An 18521-nucleotide genomic window follows, 5' to 3' on the forward strand; every position below is an offset into this window, starting at 1 on the left:
AGACCCAAGAAATGGATGTGTGCATGCTAAGCCACTTCAGTCCTGTCTGACTCTATGGATTGTAGCCCACTAGGCTCCTCTGTCCATGGGACTTTCCAGCAAGAATACTGGAGTGGGTTGCCATGACTTTCTCCAGGGCATCTTCCCAATCCAGGGAATGAATCCATGGCTCTTACGTTTCCCACATAAGGCAGGTTCTTTACCACTAGCACCACCTGGGACGTCCAAGAAATGGATGCCTGTTCTTAAATCACCACAGTTAAAAGCAAGTGCTTGAATGGAAAAACATCAGGGAAACTATCACCCCACGTTCCCGCTCCACCTCTAGGCTGAGTGTCACAGGAAGGTTGTTATTTGTTCAGCCCTCCTCACTCCACCATATGTTTGGCCAATTGCTTTGGCTCATGAGCTACCAGTCCCTCATTGGCTACTACTGTGGAGACTATGGCTACATTCACTGTCACTGGACTATCCCATCAACCCTGAAAGTTTGCAATTCAGTCAGGATTTTTGTTTTGTTTTGTTTTGTTTTGTTTTAAAAAACAAAATGTTCTAGGTTGCAAACAAAAAACAAGATCAGAGAAATCTGGATAAGGTAATTTCAGAAGATATGGTGCTTGATTCCAGAACTTTAGAATTTAAGAAAATAAGAATTTTACACTGTGTTTGAGTCCTAGTTTACACATGGAAGTGAATTGGGATTGAAGGAATAGAATAGGTAAGTGTGATTTTTATATCTGCTACTGTTGGTGCAGTGATAAAGAATCCGACTGCCAATGCAGGAGATGAAAGAGACAGGGCTTCTATCCTTTGGTCAGAAAGAAGCCCTGGAGTAGGAAATGGCAACCCAGTTCAGTATTTTTGCTTGGAACATTTCATGGAGAGAGGAGCCTGGCAGGCTCCTGTCCATCGGGTCAGAAAGAGTCGAACATGACTGAGTGACTGAGCACACATACACACATACACTGCTCTTTGTGTGCATGCGTGCTACCTTGCTTCAGTGGTGCCCGACTCTTTGCAGACCCTGTGGACTGTAGCCCACCAGGCTCCTCTGTCCATGGGATTCTCCAGGAAAGAATACTGGAGAGGGTTGCCATGCCCTCCTCCCAGGGATCTTTTTGAGCCAGGGATAGAACCTGCCTCTCCTGTGACTCCTGCACTGCAGGCGGATTCTTTACTGCTGGGCCACCCGGGAAGACCACACTGTTTTTTATCGGTTGCTATACCCCATATAAAAATCTCTGGATGACACCTAAATCTAGATGGGAGAATGAAAATGAAAAAGGCCAATGAAACTTTTAGGGAGAGAATTTTGACCATAAAGATCCCTAAAATCGCTGAGAAACCATGAACAGGAATAGCCATTTAGGAAAGTGACGAGTTGCAATACGTTAAGCAAAAAGTATATGATTTTCCATCGAACAAATGACACAACCGACACATATTGAAGCAAAGTTAATGAGGTTTTTATTATTTTCTTTAGGGGCAGAAATGTTTTGAAGATGCAATATAGGGCCTAAGGGGAGAACCCTTAAGTCTGGTTTACGATAGTCAGTTCTGAGGCAGTTCATCTGTGGGTGTGGTATCTGATGACCGACTTGATGCCCTCGGCCACGGCATACTTGCCCATCTCCCCAGGCAACAGAAGACGCACAGCTGTCTGGATGTCCTCACTCATGATGGTACAGCGCTTGCTGGAGCGGGTCAGGCGCCCGGCCTCTTCGGCAATCCGCTCAAACATATCCTTCACGAATGAATCAATGATGTTTAAAGTTTCAGGACATAGACTCAGTCCTGTGTGCACTTGCTTCAGCACCCTAGGGAAATAGGTGGCGAAGCTTGTAAAGTTGATCAGACGGCAGGAGTCGCGACGGCGACGGCGACGGCGACGGCGATGGCTGCCCTTAGCTGTCTTCTTCTTTGCCTTTCTTGGCTCGTCATCACAGGGCTCTGGTTTGGAGAACTCTTTTTCAGAACTCTCCATTTTGGAGGTACAGGTTTCTTTAGTGAACAGGCTTTCCTCAGAGTTGTCAGAGGATTATTCGGCCTTGGCAGAGTCACCGTACCTCATAGCTCAGAGGGAAGAACAACGAGGTGGTTGAAGGCCGTTGGCCGAGTTTATAAGCCCTGCTTTCTCTGACGTCACAGACACTGTCCATATCTGATTGGATAAAATGCCAAGGCAGGCCTGTTACTATGGCAGCCCATGTAACTTCTCACTGGATGCCCCACCTCCCAACTCCTGCCCGTGCCCCTTCCCCACGTTTAACCCCCAGTCAGCCAAACTCAGTGAAAGTCACCTAAGTTGAAAAATGAAATAATCAGTTAGAGCTTCCTGAGAGAGTATGACTGACCTCCATAACTCAAACTCTTTCAGGCACCAGAGTGACTCAGGTCACTTGGTGGACATTTTACTCCAACACAGAACCTTCTCCTGATTGACCTTCTCCTGATTGAAGCAGGAGCAGAATGTCCTGGCTTCCTCAGCAGAGTGCTCCTGAAAATCATAGGAATTAATTGACCAGCTATTATCTCCAAAATTTATCAAAACTAGTGATCAGTATGAAGAGAACGACAAAATCCCACTCTCCAAATACAGAACACAAACGGAAATAGGAATACTTACACATACATACTAAAAATATCTAACATTTTGCAAATTTTAAATTGTTTTCTCAAACATTATTTAAGTCCCCCAAGTACCACACATATTGGAATTTATTAATGATTTATAGTGGTTATTTCTCAAAAAATGATCACTCTTATTGCTGAAAAGCCTCCAGGATGAGAGAAAATGAATAAAAAAAGAGAAATAAAACACCTAGGAATAAACGTACCTAAGGTGGTGAAAGACCTGTACTTAGAAAAAATAACACCCTGATCAAAGAAATTGAAGATATTACAAAGAGAGGGAAAGGTTTACCTTGATTATGGATTAGAAGAATTGATATTGTTAAAATAAACATGCTATCCAAGGCAATCCACATACTCAATGCAAATGCTGTGAAAAGACCAGGGCATTTTCCACAAAACTAAAACAGATAATTTTAAATTTTGTATGGAAAGATGAAAGACCCTGAATCGCCAAAACCATCTTAAGGAAGAAGATCAGAACTGGAGGAAACAGGTTCCCTGATTTTGAACTATATCAGGAAACTACATTAATCCAATCAGTATAGTATTGGCACAAAAACAGACATGTGGAACAGAAGAGAGAGCCCAGAAATAAACCTATGTGCTTATGGTCAATTAATCTATAATAAAAAAGACAAGAATATACAGTGGAGAGAATAGGTGGTGCTGGGATAATTGGATAGCTACATGTAATAAAGTGAAATTAGAACATTCTCTAACAGCATATACAAAAATAAACTCAAAATGGACTAAAGACCTAAATATAATACATATATTATGTAGGAAGTCATTTTAAGAAACAGAATCCATTAGATATATTAATGACCCGTGTTTCTTTCACATTTGTAAATTCAGAAATCAAATGAACACAGCAGTTATTAAAAAAACATTATTTTATTTTAATTTAATTTAATTTAATTTAATTTTATTTTATTTTTTAAATTTTTATTTTTCAGTGGGTTTTGTCATACATTGATATGAATCAGCCATAGAGTTACACGAATTCCCCATCCCGGTCTCCCATCCCACCTCCCTCTCCAATAAAAAAACATTAAAAATACAAAACAATTGGGTTTTGAAGAGATAACTGGGACCTCAAAGGTCTCTGATACACAGGAAATCTAGGATGGAGAATGGAAAAGCAATTTGATATTGAAGATTGGAAGGGGGAGTAACACTAGCGATTATTCACTTCAGCTGATGATTGAGGAAATAAGAGCCTAGTGAGCAATCACCTTGCAATGTTGTGGTTCAGTGTAAAGGCAAAATAAGGCAAACGGCTTCACGACTGAGTTAACAATCGCAAGTCTCAACTCACGGATGATGGTGTTGATAGGATAGGCATACCCCATTCAGAAACCTTTTCAACATTAGCATTGTTTATGGATTCACTTATAAAGAGGACCCCAACACAGCATAGAAGTTAAGTGCAACAAAAAAATTCAGGAAAAAAATCTCATTTCACACTGCCCAGAATCAGAAGTTTCTACCCTAATTCATTCAGATGATCGAATGTCATTCTTTTTCGGCCCTTATTCTCTTGTTTTTGAAGTGGAAAACCTTCATTATTTTCAGCTTAACATCACAGGGATGGTGAGGACATTCAGTCAGAGAAGCTAAACAGTTCACATTGACTCCATGTCAGCCAAGGAAGGACTCAAAACTGGTAGCCACAGTCACTGAGCCCCCCTACAGAGAGGTTATCCTGACTAAACCCATAATGGTCTTCCTGGGGTGTTCAGGAAGACTTATGATTATTTATCTACTTTATTGTTCATTTTATAAACCTAATTAAGGTCATTTAAATATTATATGAGTATTAGAAAATGGCCAAATAGTAAAGAATCCACTTGCAATGCAGGAGACTCAGGTTCAATCCCTGGGTCCGGAAGATCCCCTGGAGTAGGCAATGGAATCCCACTCCAGTGTTCTTGCCTGGAATATTCCACGGACAGAAGAGGGAGGCAGGCTACAGTCCATGGAGTCACAAAGAGTCGGACACGACTGAGCGACTAACACTTTCAACACTTTCAAGTATTCTAGAGCTCCTGTACAAAATCCTAGTGATTGGGTCAATTAAACACATTTATTTATTGTCTCATACTTCTGGAGGCTCTAAGTCCAAATCAAGGTTTCATCTGAGTTGGATCTTACGCAAGGTGTGAATGCATAAGGGGTGTCCATTACTGGCCACTTTCCTGGGCTTGTAAATATCTGAAATCTCTCTATACCTCCCCACATTTTCTTTCCTATATGTATGTATCTATGTCTTGTTTTCCCTTTTTATATGGCTATAACTCATTTGGATTAAGACCTACTCTAATGAACGTATTTTAACTTGATTACTTGGTAAATACTCTATCTCCAAATATGATCACATACGAGCACATATGAGTGTTTGTGGCATAGATACATTAATTTTAGAGGCACAAAATCAACCCATAGGAGATATGCATTTTGAACTAATTATAGGCATATCGCCTGCCTCTTCCATCTCATTAAGAGAACACTGCTGACCACTTATGAGAAACAAGGTGGCCCCACCACAGTCATTTTCACAATTCTGTGAATGTTCAGTAATTTCATTTTAGTATTTGATTTCTTCTTCCCTCTGTGAGGGAGAAGATAGTCTGTCGTTCTCAATTGTTACAAAGTATTCGTTACACCTACAGTTGTAATTATTTCCTATTGTGTAGGACATGAGAGCCTGTAAAGTACACCACTCTCAGCCAAACACTGAGATAAAATCCTGATAATTCACCAAATCAAACTTCCTGAGCCCTTCAGGAAAGGGACAGGGCTCTACAGGACAGAAAAGAAACAAAACAAAACAGAAGACTTTCTTGAAACTGGCAGAACCTCATGAGATAAATAAAAAGAATTAAGGTCCTGGGGCAAGATACTAGAGAGAGCCTCTCTTAGTAGTACAGCTATGAAGTGGACAGTACCTATTCCATAACGGGCAATGAAGGTCTGTACTTTTTGGTCCAATATGGAAGAATTCTGATAGGCTATTATACCTCCAGGGCTCTCTTTGGTCAATGCATTAAATATTTAAGATAAATGAGACTCATTGCCAAAAATATTATTTAGTATTTTGTGGAAAATTAGAGAAATCTTATGAGAGAATTTTTTTTAAAGAACATGATTCCCAAGGAGGCCAGGAAAATCTTCCACCAAAGCAATGTTAAGAAAATATCTCTAGGTGGGACCTTGAGATGATCGTAGACAGTCTGAATATAACTTTGGAAATGAAAGGCTAATTTCAGAGCCATTGCATTTTTGAAAAGGGAACTCTGGACCCATAGGAAAGAGACAGTATTTCACAGAATTATTTCATTTCTATTTTGCTAATTGTTGGTGCTTTCAATATCCCCGTATTTACCTATGTGACATACGAATATTTTCCCAAGCAATTTTTGTCCATTGCTATTATGTGTGAAATCCTGTTAACAAACCTAACCCACTAGCATATTTTTATTGGGCTAGGTGTGTTTTACATTTAGTGAATCCAATAATCAAATGCAGGCATTAGGAAACCAGTTTTACAACTGCACCATGCAGGCCTTGAAGGCAGAAGTGCATGAGTGACTAACACTTGACACCTAGGAAGGAGGGAGGGACAATGGGGTTCAATGTTGAAGACCAAGAGGGCAAATGAGCATATATAATTGTTCACTTCAGAGGGTGATTGAAGAAAACAGACACCTAATGAATAGTCATGATCTAATGGTGTTGACTATTGCAAATACAAGTAAGGACAGGGGTTTTCTGCTTAAAGAGCAAACTATAAGTTTAAACCCTAGGGAAACAGTTCAAATTTTTTTCAACATAATCTGTATGATAGAATTTATTATAAAGCATAAACGAGAGCTGAAACTCGTTCTGTTCAAACTATTGCAGAAATAACTGCAGTATTCCTCTATATGGAGGCATTTTGGAATTCATCAGTCTTTGAGAAGTGAAGATAAGCAGAAATCATATGGCATGGTGGGCCTGATGCTTGAGCAGTTACTTTGTCATGCACCTGAGGGAAATTTGTTTTAAGTAGGAGTAATAAATAAGGTTACTGTGCTTGTGGAAGTAAATAGCCTGGCTTGTGTAATATATCCATCTTAAAAATCGGAGTCCTTTACCATATTCTGGTAGGTGAAGGGCATTATCCAGAGCCACATAGCTACTGAATTAGAACTGACACCAGGATACAGGTGATTCCCTGAATCTCACTTCAGTGTCTGATCCATTAGGCATGGTTTTGCCTTTGAGTGATTCTATCAGAGGATAACAAAATCATGCTTCTTTTGATGAACCTGTTTGATAGGAAACACCTCAATATAAAAGAATAACCTTCAATGATCTCAAATCTCCATTTGGAAATTAATTCAAGTAAAGAATGTTTTATGAAGTGTTTGCCTTAACCATTCTCCAATATCATGCAAGGATAGCTTCTTATGCATTTTCTTCTCCCGTAATGCTTTCCTCAAAGCTACCCCATTTATGACTCTGTGGAAATGTACTTTTCACAATTGAGAAGGATGGATTACAACTGAAATGGCAGGTGTTGGAAGACCCAAAAAGAAGAGAATCTTGAGGAATATGAGAAAACTCTGTGTCCCTAGATCAGAAAAATTAGATATTCAGACCAAGTGTGTCTGAGTTCCTTTCACCAAGAAATCTGTACTTACATTCTCCTTACTGTCTACCTGTGTGTTTCTTTTTTTTTTTTTTTTTTTTAATTTTATTTTATTAGTTGGAGGCCAATTACTTCACAACATTTCAGTGGGTTTTGTCATACATTGACACGAATCAGCCATTGAGTTACACATATTCCCCATCCCGATCCCCCCTCCCACCTCCCTCTCCACCCGACTCCTCTGGGTCCTCCCAGTGCACCAGGCCCGAGCACTCGTTACCTGTGTGTTTCTTTGTCTGTATACATGGCCCTACAAGTGGGAGAGGATGTCTATAATCATTAGAAATTTCAGTCCACTTTAGTGTGAAAGCTGTGGCATGCAACATAGGATTCCACTAAATAGTAGGTGTTCTCTCCTAGTAGTAAGTAAAGAGTAAACCAATCCAAAGACAGTCACCATAGTATAGTGAACAAAACACTTATTTCTATGGCCATACCCTGTGTATGTCACCCAGAAATATCTCAAGAAGCTTGTCTTTGATTTCAGGGGCTATTGGATTCAGGAATATTGCTCATCCCTCAGTACTCCTTCCAATGAGAGGTCCTATCTGGTTCCCCCTCCTCTTGAGCGGATGAAGCCTGTGATTATTTTGAGCAATGAATAAAATATGGTGGAAATTATATTATGCCAATTACAGGACTATTCTTTCAGAAGGAATATCCTTCTGCCTTGCTGTTTGAGGCCATAGGGATAAAATGGAAAAGGTCATTTTATCCTGATGGACCTCCCCACAAGAAAAGAGGCCCCTTTCAGCACCAGGTATGTGTGTGAAGGTTGCCTGGAACTTTGCAGTGTAGCTTAGATATCAGGTGGTTATCACTGAGTGATCTTAGGATGGCTTATATTTTTAAAGGATATTTACATTTAACATTTGGAAATTGTTTGTGTAAAAAAAATTGAAAATCCTCCCATTATAAATTGTAATATGCAAAGTTATATGAAACAGTATTTTAAATACTCAGATGTGCTTGTAACATGGCTCAAATCAAGAGATAGCTGAGACACACACATAATTCTAAATGATTGACTATATCCATAGGGAAAAACTGGACTTTCTTTCTCATAAGAAAGCAAGGACCAAGGAAAATTCTAATTTTTGTCCTTAGCTATGGGTGAGGAATAAAATGTTGCCTAAAGAATTTGTAACCAAAATAGTGCCCTGGTGTAGCTTTGGTGTTCTAATTAATACTATCAGCATGGCCCAAGTAATTTCTGTTTGCAAACTCATATATATGGCAAATGCAAATCTAATTGCATCTAGAGGAGCTTAACCATATTGAGGATTCTACAAGTATTCCTACATTTAAAGCCCCCCTAAACAAATACAAATTCCCCCTCCAAAATGGTAGCATCAGTATAAACAATAAATGAAGTTGGAAACCTGTAAAAACTTATAATCAGATGCAAAGTACAAAAAATGTACTTAACGCTCTCAAATAGACGATAAGATACATAAAACATGAGTAATAAATAGCTAATTGTCAAAAGGCAAATAAGCTTTCTAGTACTGAACATCATAACCACTGGAATAGAAGAGTAAAGGAATTTTCAACAGCTGAGACACAAATGGAGAAGAATATATGACCTATAAGATAGATGAAAGAAATACTACAAAATACTTCATAAAGTGTATAAAAGGATTAAATGGAGTTCAAGAAACATAAGAAATGGACTAAGAAAATACATCTCCTTGGCATGCCAGAAGTGACAAACATTTCTTGCAAGTTCCTTTACCATAGTTGCTTTGTCCTTTGTTTTCATTTTCATCTCAGGTTCAAAGGATTTGTTAACAAAATAAGCCACTTGTTATATACAAATAAATAATACAAGTATTTATTAGAGAATAATCTAACTTACTTGAAATATACTAACATTTAAAAAAGAGAGAAATAGGACAGAGGATACCAAATTGGATTTTGACTAACATCCAGACTTAAGCAGAGTTGGGAAGTCTCGTGACACAGGACTTCTGGAGCTCCAATTGGGAAAAGGTCCCAGGTAGCACTTCCACTCCATGGGTGAGACTTCAAAGATTGCAGTGCCAGTTTCCCCTCTTATAATTCCAGGCTGCAAACTGATTATCATCATCAATATGTGAACAAAACTACAGCTCTGGTATTTTGCAAATATTTTCCAGTACTGTTTGCTTTGTTCTACCAATCTTGGAAATGTTACTAAATCCAAAGAGTGGTTGGCCAGACCTCCTCCAGGGACTTAAATTCCAAGATCCTCTTCCTATCTGTGTATTACACAATAGATAGCAGATTCTCTTCCACACTCACAGCAGATGTGGCTGACTCCCACAGCAGTAGTCAGGGCAGTGTCCTGGTAGGTCAGAAGCAAGGTCAGAGGCCTGTTCTGCTTTGTCTCTGAAGCCTAAACAAGACTTAATATAATTTCCCTACCAGGAGTGCCTATTGTTGTAAATATCATGATTTTTCATGTTGTCTCCAATGTCTTTTTTTCCAAATTAAGTTCTAAGAATGATATGGTCTTTCGTGTGCAGGACATTTATGCACTCTCATTGCCTGAGAAAGGGATAGGAAGAAGACAGGTGTGGGCAGAGGAAGAAGTGCCTATCTAATGCTGACTCTCCAAAATTATTTTCTGATCCCATACTGAATTCTGAAGGTAAGATGAGCCATTAGTCACTTTATGCTGGACCAACAGAGTCAGAAATTTATACCACCTCCTTGATCAGTCCTTATAAGTGGGCAGACTCGAGAAGTTCAATGCAGCTCTGTGCAGTTGAGGTACGCCTGAGGTGACTTATGACTAAGGAACAGCAGTAAGTCTGTCCTTGTTGTGGTGTTCTGAGTGGTCCATCTTTGAGTCTGTCAAAGCCTTATCATGATACTTAGGCTAGGAATGCAGCACTATGTGTGTTGCTGCTTACTCTCACTACTGGTTTTCTGCTTCCATTTGTTTATGAAAGGAGATTTGCTGTCACTGTCTTTGGCATTGCTCTGTAGACAATGTGTCTTTCTGTTCGCTAGTCTGATCCGTATGCTAACTTGGTCTGTAGCTTTACTATGATGTGCCAGGTGTGCTTCCTGAATCTATGGAAACATAGCCTTCCTAAATTCTGGAAGAGTATCAGCTGTTTCTCTGTGAATATTATTATTCTAAAATTAAGCCAGGTTACCACTTCTGGCATGCCTACAAGATGTACTTAATACCTCCTTAGTATTAAGTCCATTTCTTAAGTCTCTTGCCATCTCCTTAATCTTTTACTTCATTTATCTTTCTATGAGGTAGTCTATATAATTTCTTTCATCTATATTCTAAATCAACAATTCTCCATCCAGCTGTGTATCTTCTGCTGTTTAAAATTTCATGGAAGAAATTTATAAGAATACAATAATGTTAGGGAACTTTAACACCACACATACAGCAATAGACAGATAATTTAGATAGAAAATCTATAAGGAGACAGCAGTGGCCTTCAATGACATGTTAGTCCAGTTGGATGAAATAAATATTTATAGAATATTCCATCCAAAAGCAGCAGAATATACATTCTTTTCAAGTGCACATGGAACATTTTCCAGGATAGACCACATGTTATGCCACAAAAAAGCGCAACTCTCAAAAACTTAAGAGAACAGAAATTGTACCAAGCATTTCCTGTAACCACACTGTATGAAAGCAGAAAATAATTACATAAAGAAAATGCAAAAACCACAAACACAGGGAAATAAAAGAATATGATAGGTAAAAACCAATGGATCAGTGAAGAAATCAAAGAGGAAGCTAGAAAATACCTGGAGACAAATGAAAATAAACACACATCTTTCCAAAACCTATTGGAAGCAGTTATGGACATGGGGAAAGGGGAGGAGAGGGTGAGATGTACGGAAAGAGTAACATGGAAACTTACATTACCATATGTAAAAAGATAGCCAGTGGGAATTGGCTGTATAGCTCAAGAAACTCAAACAGGGGCTCTGTATCAGCCTAGAGGGATGGGACAGGGAGGGAGTTCCAAAAGGGAGGGGATATAGGTATACCCTAGGTTGATTCATGTTGAGGTTTGACAGAAAACAGAAAAATTCTGTAAAGCAATAATCCTTCAATTTAAAAATTAATTAATTAAAAAAATTAAAACTATCTCAAACACAAGTAAAAGGAATAGGAAAACCAACAACTACTTTGAAATTCAGCAATATACTTATAGAAATAAAAATGTCAATGCACCAAGAAGAAAATACAATGGACATTAAATTCAGTAAATATTATCATAAGCAATAGCAGTCAAATACTGGAGGTAGAAGGAGTCATCTTATTTCTCTTAATTGCTGAATATCCTCCTCCTTCTTATTTTGATGCAAGGAGCTAGAGACATGTCCCACAACAAGAAATGGATGCATGCATGGGCGCTAAGTCTCTTCAGTTGTGTCCGACTCTTTGTGACTCTATGAACTGTGGCCCACCAGGCTCCTCTGTCCCTGGGAATTATCCAGGAAAGAGTACTGGAGTGGGTTTCCATGCCCTCCTCCAGGGAACCTTCTCCATCTAGGGACAGAACCTGGGTCTCCTGTGTCTCCTGCATTGCAGGTAGGTTCTTTACTACCAGCACCACCTGGGAAGACCCAAGAAATGGATGTGTGCATGCTAAGCCACTTCAGTCCTGTCTGACTCTATGGATTGTAGCCCACTAGGCTCCTCTGTCCATGGGACTTTCCAGCAAGAATACTGGAGTGGGTTGCCATGACTTTCTCCAGGGCATCTTCCCAATCCAGGGAATGAATCCATGGCTCTTACGTTTCCCACATAAGGCAGGTTCTTTACCACTAGCACCACCTGGGACGTCCAAGAAATGGATGCCTGTACTTAAATCACCACAGTTAAAAGCAAGTGCTTGAATGGAAAAACATCAGGGAAACTATCACCCCACGTTCCCGCTCCACCTCTAGGCTGAGTGTCACAGGAAGGTTGTTATTTGTTCAGCCCTCCTCACTCCACCATATGTTTGGCCAATTGCTTTGGCTCATGGGCTACCAGTCCCTCATTGGCTACTACTGTGGAGACTATGGCTACATTCACTGTCACTGGACTATCCCATCAACCCTGAAAGTTTGCAATTCAGTCAGGATTTTTGTTTTGTTTTGTTTTGTTTTGTTTTAAAAAACAAAATGTTCTAGGTTGCAAACAAAAAACAAGATCAGAGAAATCTGGATAAGGTAATTTCAGAAGATATGGTGCTTGATTCCAGAACTTTAGAATTTAAGAAAATAAGAATTTTACACTGTGTTTGAGTCCTAGTTTACACATGGAAGTGAATTGGGATTGAAGGAATAGAATAGGTAAGTGTGATTTTTATATCTGCTACTGTTGGTGCAGTGATAAAGAATCCGACTGCCAATGCAGGAGATGAAAGAGACAGGGCTTCTATCCTTTGGTCAGAAAGAAGCCCTGGAGTAGGAAATGGCAACCCAGTTCAGTATTTTTGCTTGGAACATTTCATGGAGAGAGGAGCCTGGCAGGCTCCTGTCCATCGGGTCAGAAAGAGTCGAACATGACTGAGTGACTGAGCACACATACACACATACACTGCTCTTTGTGTGCATGCGTGCTACCTTGCTTCAGTGGTGCCCGACTCTTTGCAGACCCTGTGGACTGTAGCCCACCAGGCTCCTCTGTCCATGGGATTCTCCAGGAAAGAATACTGGAGAGGGTTGCCATGCCCTCCTCCCAGGGATCTTTTTGAGCCAGGGATAGAACCTGCCTCTCCTGTGACTCCTGCACTGGAGGCGGATTCTTTACTGCTGGGCCACCCGGGAAGACCACACTGTTTTTTATCGGTTGCTATACCCCATATAAAAATCTCTGGATGACACCTAAATCTAGATGGGAGAATGAAAATGAAAAAGGCCAATGAAACTTTTAGGGAGAGAATTTTGACCATAAAGATCCCTAAAATCGCTGAGAAACCGTGAACAGGAATAGCCATTTAGGAAAGTGACGAGTTGCAATACGTTAAGCAAAAAGTATATGATTTTCCATCGAACAAATGACACAACCGACACATATTGAAGCAAAGTTAATGAGGTTTTTATTATTTTCTTTAGGGGCAGAAATGTTTTGAAGATGCAATATAGGGCCTAAGGGGAGAACCCTTAAGTCTGGTTTACGATAGTCAGTTCTGAGGCAGTTCATCTGTGGGTGTGGTATCTGATGACCGACTTGATGCCCTCGGCCACGGCATACTTGCCCATCTCCCCAGGCAACAGAAGACGCACAGCTGTCTGGATGTCCTCACTCATGATGGTACAGCGCTTGCTGGAGCGGGTCAGGCGCCCGGCCTCTTCGGCAATCCGCTCAAACATATCCTTCACGAATGAATCAATGATGTTTAAAGTTTCAGGACATAGACTCAGTCCTGTGTGCACTTGCTTCAGCACCCTAGGGAAATAGGTGGCGAAGCTTGTAAAGTTGATCAGACGGCAGGAGTCGCGACGGCGACGGCGACGGCGACGGCGATGGCTGCCCTTAGCTGTCTTCTTCTTTGCCTTTCTTGGCTCGTCATCACAGGGCTCTGGTTTGGAGAACTCTTTTTCAGAACTCTCCATTTTGGAGGTACAGGTTTCTTTAGTGAACAGGCTTTCCTCAGAGTTGTCAGAGGATTATTCGGCCTTGGCAGAGTCACCGTACCTCATAGCTCAGAGGGAAGAACAACGAGGTGGTTGAAGGCCGTTGGCCGAGTTTATAAGCCCTGCTTTCTCTGACGTCACAGACACTGTCCATATCTGATTGGATAAAATGCCAAGGCAGGCCTGTTACTATGGCAGCCCATGTAACTTCTCACTGGATGCCCCACCTCCCAACTCCTGCCCGTGCCCCTTCCCCACGTTTAACCCCCAGTCAGCCAAACTCAGTGAAAGTCACCTAAGTTGAAAAATGAAATAATCAGTTAGAGCTTCCTGAGAGAGTATGACTGACCTCCATAACTCAAACTCTTTCAGGCACCAGAGTGACTCAGGTCACTTGGTGGACATTTTACTCCAACACAGAACCTTCTCCTGATTGACCTTCTCCTGATTGAAGCAGGAGCAGAATGTCCTGGCTTCCTCAGCAGAGTGCTCCTGAAAATCATAGGAATTAATTGACCAGCTATTATCTCCAAAATTTATCAAAACTAGTGATCAGTATGAAGAGAACGACAAAATCCCACTCTCCAAATACAGAACACAAACGGAAATAGGAATACTTACACATACATACTAAAAATATCTAACATTTTGCAAATTTTAAATTGTTTTCTCAAACATTATTTAAGTCCCCCAAGTACCACACATATTGGAATTTATTAATGATTTATAGTGGTTATTTCTCAAAAAATGATCACTCTTATTGCTGAAAAGCCTCCAGGATGAGAGAAAATGAATAAAAAAAGAGAAATAAAACACCTAGGAATAAACGTACCTAAGGTGGTGAAAGACCTGTACTTAGAAAAAATAACACCCTGATCAAAGAAATTGAAGATATTACAAAGAGAGGGAAAGGTTTACCTTGATTATGGATTAGAAGAATTGATATTGTTAAAATAAACATGCTATCCAAGGCAATCCACATACTCAATGCAAATGCTGTGAAAAGACCAGGGCATTTTCCACAAAACTAAAACAGATAATTTTAAATTTTGTATGGAAAGATGAAAGACCCTGAATCGCCAAAACCATCTTAAGGAAGAAGATCAGAACTGGAGGAAACAGGTTCCCTGATTTTGAACTATATCAGGAAACTACATTAATCCAATCAGTATAGTATTGGCACAAAAACAGACATGTGGAACAGAAGAGAGAGCCCAGAAATAAACCTATGTGCTTATGGTCAATTAATCTATAATAAAAAAGACAAGAATATACAGTGGAGAGAATAGGTGGTGCTGGGATAATTGGATAGCTACATGTAATAAAGTGAAATTAGAACATTCTCTAACAGCATATACAAAAATAAACTCAAAATGGACTAAAGACCTAAATATAATACATATATTATGTAGGAAGTCATTTTAAGAAACAGAATCCATTAGATATATTAATGACCCGTGTTTCTTTCACATTTGTAAATTCAGAAATCAAATGAACACATCAGTTATTAAAAAAACATTATTTTTTTTAATTTAATTTAATTTAATTTAATTTTATTTTATTTTTTAAATTTTTATTTTTCAGTGGGTTTTGTCATACATTGATATGAATCAGCCATAGAGTTACACGAATTCCCCATCCCGGTCTCCCATCCCACCTCCCTCTCCAATAAAAAAACATTAAAAATACAAAACAATTGGGTTTTGAAGAGATAACTGGGACCTCAAAGGTCTCTGATACACAGGAAATCTAGGATGGAGAATGGAAAAGCAATTTGATATTGAAGATTGGAAGGGGGAGTAACACTAGTGATTATTCACTTCAGCTGATGATTGAGGAAATAAGAGCCTAGTGAGCAATCACCTTGCAATGTTGTGGTTCAGTGTAAAGGCAAAATAAGGCAAATGGCTTCACGACTGAGTTAATAATTGCAAGTCTCAACTCACGGATGATGGTGTTGATAGGATAGGCATACCCCATTCAGAAACCTTTTCAACATTAGCATTGTTTATGGATTCACTTATAAAGAGGACCCCAACACAGCATAGAAGTTAAGTGCAACAAAAAATTCAGGAAAAAAATCTCATTTCACACTGCCCAGAATCAGAAGTTTCTACCCTAATTCATTCAGATGATCGAATGTCATTCTTTATCAGCCCTTATTCTCTTGTTTTTGAAGTGGAAAACCTTCATTATTTTCAGCTTAACATCACAGGGATGGTGAGGACATTCAGTCAGAGAAGCTAAACAGTTCACATTGACTCCATGTCAGCCAAGGAAGGACTCAAAACTGGTAGCCACAGTCACTGAGCCCCCCTACAGTGAGGTTATCCTGACTAAACCCATAATGGTCTTCCTGGGGTGTTCAGGAAGACTTATGATTATTTATCTACTTTATTGTTCATTTTATAAACCTAATTAAGGTCATTTAAATATTATATGAGTATTAGAAAATGGCCAAATAGTAAAGAATCCACTTGCAATGCAGGAGACTCAGGTTCAATCCCTGGGTCCGGAAGATCCCCTGGAGTAGGCAATGGAATCCCACTCCAGTGTTCTTGCCTGGAATATTCCACGGACAGAAGAGGGAGGCAGGCTACAGTCCATGGAGTCACAAAGAGTCGGACACGACTGAGCGACTAACACTTTCAACACTTTCAAGTATTCTAGAGCTCCTGTACAAAATCCTAGTGATTGGGTCAATTAAACACATTTATTTATTGTCTCATACTTCTGGAGGCTCTAAGTCCAAATCAAGGTTTCATCTGAGTTGGATCTTACGCAAGGTGTGAATGCATAAGGGGTGTCCATTACTGGCCACTTTCCTGGGCTTGTAAATATCTGAAATCTCTCTATACCTCCCCACATTTTCTTTCCTATATGTATGTATCTATGTCTTGTTTTCCCTTTTTATATGGCTATAACTCATTTGGATTAAGACCTACTCTAATGAACGTATTTTAACTTGATTACTTGGTAAATACTCTATCTCCAAATATGATCACATACGAGCACATATGAGTGTTTGTGGCATAGATACATTAATTTTAGAGGCACAAAATCAACCCATAGGAGATATGCATTTTGAACTAATTATAGGCATATCGCCTGCCTCTTCCATCTCATTAAGAGAACACTGCTGACCACTTATGAGAAACAAGGTGGCCCCACCACAGTCATTTTCACAATTCTGTGAATGTTCAGTAATTTCATTTTAGTATTTGATTTCTTCTTCCCTCTGTGAGGGAGAAGATAGTCTGTCGTTCTCAATTGTTACAAAGTATTCGTTACACCTACAGTTGTAATTATTTCCTATTGTGTAGGACATGAGAGCCTGTAAAGTACACCACTCTCAGCCAAACACTGAGATAAAATCCTGATAATTCACCAAATCAAACTTTTCCTGAGCCCTTCGGGAAAGGGACAGGGCTCAACAGGACAGAAAAGAAACAAAACAAAACAGAAGACTTTCTTGAAACTGGCAGAACCTCGTGAGATAAATAAAATGAATTAAGGTCCTGGGGCCAGATACTAGAGAGAGCCTCCCTTAGTAGTACAGCTATGAAGTGGACAGTACCTATTCCATAACGGGCAATGAAGGTCTGTACTTTTTGGTCCAATATGGAAGAATTCTGATAGGCTATTATACCTCCAGGGCTCTCTTTGGTCAATGCATTAAATATTTAGGATAAATGAGACTCATTGCCAAAAATATTATTTAGTATTTTGTGGAAAATTGAGAAATCTTATGAGAGAATTTTTTTAAAGAATATGATTCCCAAGGAGGCCAGGAAAATCTTCCACCAAAGCAATGTTAAGAAAATATCTCTAGGTGGGACCTTGAGATGATCGTAGACAGCCTGAATATAACTTTGGAAATGAAAAGCTAATTTCAGAGCCATTGCATTTTTGAAAAGGGAACTCTAGACCCGTAGGAAAGAGACAGTATTTCACAGAATTATTTCATTTCTATTGTGCTCATTGTTGGTGCTTTCAATATCCCCATATTTACCTCTGTGACATACGAATATTTTTCCAAGCAACTTTTGTCCATTGCTATTATGTGTGAATTCCTGTTAACAAACCTAACCCACTAGCATATTTTTATTGGGCTAGGTGTGTTTTATATTTAGTGAATGTAGTAATCAAATGCAGGCATTAGGAAACCAGTTTTACAACTGCACCATGCGGGCCTTGAAGACAGAAGTGCATGAGTGACTAACACTTGACACCTAGGAAGGAGGGAGGGACAATGGGGTTCAATGTTGAAGACCAAGAGGGGAAATGCACATATATAATTGTTCACTTCATAAGGTGATTGAAGTAAACAGCCACTTAATGAATAATCATGATCTAATGGTGTTGGCTATTGCAAATACAAGTTAGGACAAGGGTTTTCTGCTTAAATAGCAAAGTATAAGTTTAAATCCTAGGGAAACAGTTCAAATTTTTTCAACATAATCTGTATGATAGAATTTATTGTAAAGCATAAACAATAGCTGAAACTCGTTCTGTTCAAACTATTTCAGAAATAACTGCCGTATTCCTCTATATAGAGGCATTGTGAAATTCATCAATCTTTGAGAAGTGAAGATAAGCA

The 18521-nt window shown here is 39.4% G+C and overlaps 2 protein-coding genes across 2 annotated transcripts; both read right to left on the reverse strand.

Annotated features, from left to right (window-relative positions):
* Window positions 1–1567: 1567 nt before the first annotated feature.
* LOC136154745 (histone H2B 1/2-like) lies at window positions 1568–1984 on the reverse strand. The gene has a single exon (XM_065916903.1). It carries the CDS (start codon window positions 1982–1984, stop codon window positions 1568–1570), a length of 417 nt encoding a protein of 138 aa, XP_065772975.1.
* Window positions 1985–13483: 11499 nt separating this feature from the next.
* Window positions 13484–13900, reverse strand: LOC136154746 (histone H2B 1/2-like). Its single transcript, XM_065916904.1, has one exon. It carries the CDS (start codon window positions 13898–13900, stop codon window positions 13484–13486), a length of 417 nt encoding a protein of 138 aa, XP_065772976.1.
* Window positions 13901–18521: the final 4621 nt, after the last annotated feature.

Source organism: Muntiacus reevesi, chromosome X, assembly GCF_963930625.1.
Source record: "Muntiacus reevesi chromosome X, mMunRee1.1, whole genome shotgun sequence".
Taxonomy (NCBI): domain Eukaryota; kingdom Metazoa; phylum Chordata; class Mammalia; order Artiodactyla; family Cervidae; genus Muntiacus; species Muntiacus reevesi.